Below are 8212 nucleotides of genomic sequence, written 5' to 3' on the forward strand. Positions count from 1 at the left end.
TGCTCATCAGAATTGTGTACTCCATCACACGATCGCTAATTAAAATGCCATAAGCAGAAGTATTTGCAGGTACTTCAGTATTAAATTCCATTTCAATACAAACATCTGTCAAAGATTTCAAATGACTTGTTTGGTGTGAACAATCCACAACAACCAGCAGTGTTGAATCACAAAATGTCTTAAAGTCGATTTCTGTTCCGAGTTCGCTATTGATTGAATGATTATAATACGAGGGAGCGAAATCCAAAAACATCCTGTATAATAGTTCCTTTTTACCTAGCAGATTTTCATATGGATAATACTAGCTGTTCAAATATACTTTAACATTGTAAATACCACAGCTATCAAAATTAGATATTGATTTTTTTATTTTATTCTTACGATCAGTTTGAAATGCAATTATAATGTATTTTGGACTATCAAAAATCGATGTGGTGCGGACTGCCCAAGAATGGTTAAGTGAATTTTGCAAATTTGGTAATTCACAAATTTCCCAATGATGGAAACCCAATTTCAGTGGAGTGTCAGCATCGAGCAGTCTCAAAAATTTCAGTCTTATGTGATCTTCTAAAGTTATGTAGGACATTCTCCATTGCAGTTTTGTAATTTTCACACTAATGCCTGTTCCAGTTGCGGACTCAACACAATTTAGGTCTGTTGGTGACCTCAATAAGAAGAGTTCCTGTTTCAAATTTTGAATTATTCTTTGAAAATCTTCAAAAAACGGGAGGATTAATTTCAGCGGTACACAGAAAGTGAATTTATTATCTGTTAGCGCATATCCTGCTCTGTCAAAACCGGCCAAGTGATATGTGTTCTTATCAAGTGTATTCTTAACTAGTATAGCTTTAATTGTGGATGTTAATCCAATCAATCTTGATTTAGAAATTTGCTGACCTGCTAATTCATATCGTATTTCATCAAAAAGGTTGCCGATTATGTTACTGCTTAATTTATAGTTTGCCGCAACTGGTGGTCCAGCAGGGTCTGTTCCCGGTTTTGTACAGCTAACTGTTCCCTCAATAAATATAAATGATTTGCAAGGTAAAGAATAGACATCTAAAGAATTCATGCCAATACGTGCCTTGTCAGAGTTTTTTATTTCTTGTCCCGAATAAACTGTATGAGTATGAAATTGGAATTTGGTTATATCATTATAAAACTGAAGCTCTGTCTCCACATCCAGAATTTCACTAATTGCGGCTCCTCCTCCTCCTAACATCCCGCCAATCAACTATAAAACCTAACTTTTCTAATATTCTCACACTTTTAGCTGACAGCACGTTTGTTTTTAGGTGTTGACGCTCCCATGTTTGTCTCTCTAATGACAATGTGCGTACACATCTTATTTGAATGTGGATTGAAAACAAGATAACCCATTACGTTTACTTTTGTTTTTCATGTATGTGCAACCTAATTATAATTGTATTTCCACGGAAATCAATGAATGATCCGTTCTGGTCTGTTACCTTAACATTAATAGTTTGAATTCGATGCGTATTCAAAGGTACATAAATAATCGGTGATGGTACTTCATTTATTAAATAACCACTAGGAACCTTTGGCAAAAATTTGTAGATAATATGTTTTTGTTTTCCATCAGAGTAACTACCACATGCTAAATTATACTCGAGTACAATACTACCAATGCTTGTTATGTTAACCAAATGCTGGAAATAATGTCATTTATTTGCTTGCCAAACAACATTATCAAAACCAAGTATCTTACCAATCGAATCAGTACGTGTTAAATCAATAGCTTTATCAGAATGAATTTCAATCTTCATAGTATTTGTGTTTGCACGTATAATAAGTTTATTCTTCTTCTCATCAATATTCAATTTATTCTTTAAAGATTTTATAATATCCTCAACTTCATATGCACCCGTAAACAGCTCAATTAATCTATCACCATATTTGAAGCTGGAATTTGTTCCTTTGTTAACGTTTGCAATACTATTGTAACTACAAAAATTAATCAATCCAATTTCCCATTCACAATTTTTATCCAATTCTATAATTTCTTGTAAATGTTCGTAGAGGTTACTTGTGTTAGATCTTAATGTAATAACAACCATCTTGTAATGTGTGTTCAGCACAAACACTTAATTACAACTGATTTGCAAGAAACAATAACATAAGATGACCACAAAAATCACAATTTTAATGGTTGCATGTGCTCTACATTATAAAATATATTTACTCCAATTTCTTTTTTCCAATATTTGTCCAATTCGTAAGGCGGTTGTAAATTTCCAATTGTATCAAAATACCAAACATTAGAGCCAACTTTTTTATATGCAACCCAATGTGTGCCATCCTTGCTTTTCCTCGCTAAATTCATAATGCCATTCTTGTTTTTTAGAATTTTTTTGGGTAATGCATCTAGCATATATACCTCTTAGCCGAAACTGTAATAATTTCGACCAATCAATCAAATCATAATTACTCAATTCTCCTTCAATATTCATGTCTTCTTCTTCTTCTTCTTCCTACTCTTCTTTGTTTTCTACATTTCTCAACTTGTTTTTGGGGGAATAAACTCACACCATATGATGATGGTGGTGGTAAAGAGGGTGGGATTAAAACTCTCCCCCCACTAGTTATTTTAGGAAAAGGTTTCAAAAAATACCCTTTTCCTGCAATATGCTCTTTCAACTGAGCTATAGCTTTGCGTCTAATATCATTACTATAACTTCTCCTCTCATTCTTCCTCTTCTTCTTCTTCTTTCTCAAAGACCCACCAAATGCTGCTTTAGCTTTCATGACATTTGTAACAAGATAGCTAAGTGCTTTCTTGGCAAGGGGTGTTTCTGGATTTTTGAATATGTCCCACGCTGCGTTCGCTAGAGCTCTGTCAGCTATCGCTTGAGTTTTATTATCGCTATTTTGTGTATACGCTATATCATGTACCATACAGGCTCTATCTAATGAATTTATACCTTGATCACCTCTCTTCAACCTTTCATTAACCTTGGTGCCTGGGCCACAATACTGATAGCCAGGAATGTGAATTTCATTTTGATGATTGTCAATGAGCTTATTTAGAATAGTGGATGTCACATTACCTGCTAAACCTGTCACACCCTTAATAACTTTTGCCGCTGAACTCAAGATTCCTCTACCTCATTTCCTCAAACTTTGCTTTCTCCTACATACCATTTTCTTACCTTTCAACTCAATGGTTGAACATTAACTGAAGTTAATTAATTAATTAATCATTACACCAACTTAATCAAAAGAAAATTGAATTGGTTTAATCTTCAATCGAGTTGGAAATGAATTCACACACTATCAGATTGCTATGTGCTTATAACATTGTTCAAATGATAAGAATATTATTTCAAATAACAAATCTGAAAAGGTGAACACAATTTGAAAGGGAGAAATGATGTCATCGCACCCGCCCATATCTGTAGGAACGCATGCCAAAACAGATGTGCGAGAGAGTGATGCATCAACTCACCGAAACCGCTTGGCTGTATGTGTGTGTGCGTGTGTGTGTCTATGTGTGTGTAGTAGTAAAGACGTTTGGCTCTATGCATGCTCGCAACACACTATAAAAGGGGAGCTCAGCTTATTTACATATCATTCGCAACAGAGTGCAAGGACGTGAAAGGTGAACCATTCTTCTGCCTGTGTTTCTACTATTCATTTTGAACTTGTCAACAACAACAACAACAAGTGTAAACAGGTAAGAATTGAAAACAATTTTTTATCAAATATGTACACAATTTATTCACTACTAATACTACTTTAACACATACATCTATACAATTCGTAACACATTAGTTGACCAATTGTATGGATATAAAAATTGTTAATGCTTAACAATTTTTATATCAGTCCAATTCCCCGACTTATGTGATACTATCATTACCAAATTTTTACAATTTTTGTTGAACTCTACAATTTTTTCCGTGCTAATGCAGGAAGCAAATCATTGTGGTAAATATACCTCACACACAGACTTCCTGCATTGCTAATTTTAAAAATAACTCGTCGTCCATGTTTTCTGGTATTCTCCCTCGCGCTGATAATGGGGTAGGGAGCATCCTCTTTCAACTCTCTCAGTGACACCCAGGGTTTGGGTACAGGCTGATTGATGAGTTGAACAAAGTCCATCTCCCTCCTCTCATCCTCCTCTGCCCTCTCCACTTCCTTCATCAGGGGGACAAGTGATGACTTGTTCTCCATTGCAGCATGTTTCTGTTGAAAAATATTTGATTAGTGTCTTATTTGTTTCAGATTATCATCAAATCAGATCCGTCAAATCATACTAGAGAACTTGATCAATAAATTCACTACACAATCTCAAAGTGAGTAATAATTTATGCATGAGTGATTACTTTAACACTAATATCTCGTAATTCAATTATATCTCTAATCAGTTCAAATAATATTTCCTTGCTATCAAATAATTTATGCATGAGCGATTACTTTAAACAATAATATCTTGTAATTCAATTCCATCTCTAATCAGTTCAAATAATATTTCCTTGCTATCAAATAATTTATGCATGAGCAATTACTTTAAACAATAATATCTCGTAATTCAATTGTATCTCTAATCAGTTCAAATAATATTTCCTTGCTATCAAATAATTTATGCATGAGCGATTACTTTAAACAATAATATCTCATAATTCAATTGTATCTCTTATCAGTTTAAATAATATTTCCTTGCTATCAAATAATTTATGCATGAGCAATTACTTTAAACAATAATATCTCATAATCCAATCCCATCTCTAATCAGTTCAAATAATATTTCCTTGCTATCAAATAATTTATTATGCATGAGCAATTACTTTAACCCTTAGCGCTCGGATTTTATTACTACTGGCTTCCCTCAGCGCTCGTGTGTCGGGAGAGCCCTGGCATTGGAAGATTCCTCTTCCACTCGCAAGTCGGGTGACGCCCGCACGATTTTTGTTTGCTATGTAACTCGGCTGTCGGCTGATACCCGACAATTTTTCTTACATCAGTATGTGCTGCAATCTGTTATCTTTCCAATGAACTAACTTTCAAAGCCCACTGCCTCCTACAGTGAGCAAACACGATGATTTTGTCGGCCGCTGCAAAACCGTTGCTGTTCAGTTCAAACTTTCTAGGTTAGTTCAGCTCGACATGGCTTGTTCTTTGCGTTCGCGATCGGGTTCTCCTCTACAAATTGATGAAATTGAAGACATTAACTTTGATGAATTATCGAGTGCTTCAAGTAGTGACAGTGAATGGAGTGAAGTCGAACCAGAGAATGATCCTGTGAGTGATGTGAGTGATAGTAGTGATAGTGATGATGACTGGAACTCGTGCCAAGGTAACTTTCCTGGATTTGCAAAAATCCCTTGTACAGTAGTATCAGGACCTTGAAACATTCCCAATGAATACAAAACACCACTACAGTTTTTTGAAATTTTTTTTACAAACAATTTGATTGAAGAAATTACTGAAGAAACAAATAGATATGCAAGAGAAAAAATTTCAAAGATTCCACTTCCACTTCCACAAAAATCTACTTGGAGAACATGGACTGATGTCACTCTGGCAGAAATGAAGGCATTTATTGGAGTAATTCTGAACATGGCAATGAATCCTAAGCCAGAATTACAAGATTTTTTTTCTGAACAATGGTTAGATTATCAACCGTTTTTCAAAAATGTTTTCTCAAGGGAGAGATTCTTGCAGATATATTGGTGCTTACATTAATGTCCACCTGAAGTTCAACCAGCTACTAAAACACGAGGACAAAAAATAAGAAATGTGTCAATTTATCTAAATGATAAATTTAGGGAGTACTTTGTTCCAAGTGAACATATCAGTATTGATGAATCGACAGTTGGCTTCAAAGGAAGATTTGGTGCTAAAATGTATAATCCGAAAAAACCTACCAAATGGGGACTGAGAGTTTATGTATTGGCAGATTCTCTCACAGACTATGTCAGTGTATTTGAGCCATATTTCCGCTCCCAAACTACAGACTCTCTACTCAGGCCAGACTTGCCATTTAGTTCAAGAATAGTTTTGCATTTGATTGAGAAGCTGCTAGAGTCAACAAACAGGAGAGGGTTTCATGTATATACTGATAGATTCTACTCAAGTTATTTATTAGGTATAGAACTGTTGGGATTAGGGATTCATTCTACTGGAACAATAATGACAAACAGGAAAGGTCTCCCACCGAATTTGAAAAAAGAAAATTGAAACAAGGTGATAGTAAGAGCTTTGTGAACAGAGACAAAAATACTATGGTTCTACTTTGGAAAGATAAGAATCTAGTTGCCATGACCACAACCCTGTATGGGAATCAAAACGAAACTATAGAAAGAGTCGTAAAAGGAGGAGAGAAGAAACAAATCACAAAACCCACAGTGATTCACAAATACAATAGTTTCATGGGAGGTGTAGATCTAGCAGATTACTATGTTGCTCCCTATAGTTTCACAAGACAGTCAAGAAAATGGTGGAAAAAAATGTTTTTTTGGCTTCTAGATGTAACAATTGTAAATAGCTATGTTATATTTAATTATAAGAGGAAGGAACTGGGCCTGAAGCCAATGAAACAGAAAAATTCCGTCAAGAATTGATTTTGGAATTGACTGGCAATATAAGGAACAATGAACAAGGGGAGAAACGAGGAAGACCATCATCAAATGACAAAGGAGAACGATTGAATGGAAAACCACATTTCATCTATTCAAATGAAAAAAGCAATTTGAAGGACTGTGCAGTCTGCAGCAACAGGAAAGTGCCAGGTGGAAGGAGAGAGACTGTATTTTTCTACAAGACATGTACCCGAAAACCTGGGCTCCATCCTGGTGAATGCTTCGAGAAGTTTACAGCAATGGAGAAATATAAATAAGGTAATCATAAAAAATATTACTTACATTAATAGCACGTTAAATTAGATTAACAGCATGCAGTAGAAGAATGACAGAATTGAATAAGATAGGATGAAACTGTAATGTATGCGTGCGCCGAGCGCAGTGCTGTGATTAAATGTGAGTGGGCAGGGAATCCAGTTGTAGTAAAATCTGAGTGGGAGAGGAATCTGGCAATTTCGGGGCTCTCCCGACACTCGAGCGCTAAGGGTTAAACAATAATATCTCGTAATTCAATTGCATCTCTAATCAGTTCAAATAATATTTCCTTGCTATCAAATAATTTATGCATGAGCGATTACTTTAAACAATAGTTCTTTGCTATCAAATAATAATAATCAAAGACTTGTATATGTTCAGATTTTTTCCAATGATCGATTGTTTTATAAAAAAATCTGTACACATACAAGTTAATAATATTTGTTGAAACTAACCTTTGTTTGTGAGAAGATTGTCTCGTCCTCATCCCCGCTAACCTCAGGCTTGTCAAACACCAACCTCCTCCTCTTCCCCTGCTTCTGTTTCATGTTGTTGTTGTTGGTCAGAGTTGTTGGCACCACATGTCACGGTGCCCAGGTAGCAGCTGGAGCCAAGTGTTGAACTGGACTGTCACCCAGCACGATCTCCCCTGGCGATGGTGGTTCCATGGTGAGCGGAGAAGGAGCAGGTGCAGCAGCGGACGCCTTGGCAGCGAGGGCAGCTTTCTGTTGCCAGTAGTTGAGGATACGCTCATGTTGTGGTGGGCTATCTGGGAGGTTGAATGAGGACGAGGTTGATGATGATGACGAACTCATCTCGTATGATGAGTGAAGTAGAGCACACTCGAATCTGACTCTGATGTGAATGATAATTTTGCTCGCATTACATCTGTTTATATAGCATGCATTTCTCTCTCTATTCCAGGCTCATGCGAGTGGGAGCCACATGTGCTACAAGACAAAAAAAATTCTCCCCTAGGACTAGGCATGGAACAGCACCTGCTGCTATATCCTCCCACATCGTTATCAATATCATTCAGTTTTGTAAGTATTCTCTCCTATCATAAAAACCGTTACAATCACTCAAACATTCTATATTTTTGAATAGCATCCCGCCTCTTGTGATGCTTATTGATTTCTAATATTTCATTGTTTTCGCAGCATTGGAGTGCTCACCTCACAACTCGGCTTCCGACATCATAAGCAGTTGAGCTCTCGTCAAGGCAACATACCTGAGAGGTTAGCACACAATCCAAAAAGGAAGCATAGCCGGATACAAACCACTCTCTGTCTCAGACAGCACCGCATCGCGCATGCGTTAGCAACGGGTTTTTCCTGTTCCATTCAGTCAGA

The 8212-nt window shown here is 36.3% G+C and overlaps 1 protein-coding gene across 1 annotated transcript; it reads right to left on the reverse strand.

The window, feature by feature from the left end:
• Nucleotides 1–3906: 3906 nt before the first annotated feature.
• LOC120352192 lies at nucleotides 3907–7686 on the reverse strand. The gene is made up of 2 exons (XM_039431911.1): nucleotides 7316–7686; nucleotides 3907–4209 (listed from the first exon to the last, which is right to left on the reverse strand). The coding sequence occupies exons 1-2, from the start codon at nucleotides 7406–7408 to the stop codon at nucleotides 3907–3909; spliced, it is 396 nt and encodes a 131-aa protein (XP_039287845.1). The 5' UTR covers nucleotides 7409–7686.
• Between the last annotated feature and the right edge of the window lie 526 nt (nucleotides 7687–8212).

The sequence above is a fragment of the Nilaparvata lugens genome, chromosome 7 (assembly GCF_014356525.2).
Source record: "Nilaparvata lugens isolate BPH chromosome 7, ASM1435652v1, whole genome shotgun sequence".
NCBI classification, from domain to species: domain Eukaryota; kingdom Metazoa; phylum Arthropoda; class Insecta; order Hemiptera; family Delphacidae; genus Nilaparvata; species Nilaparvata lugens.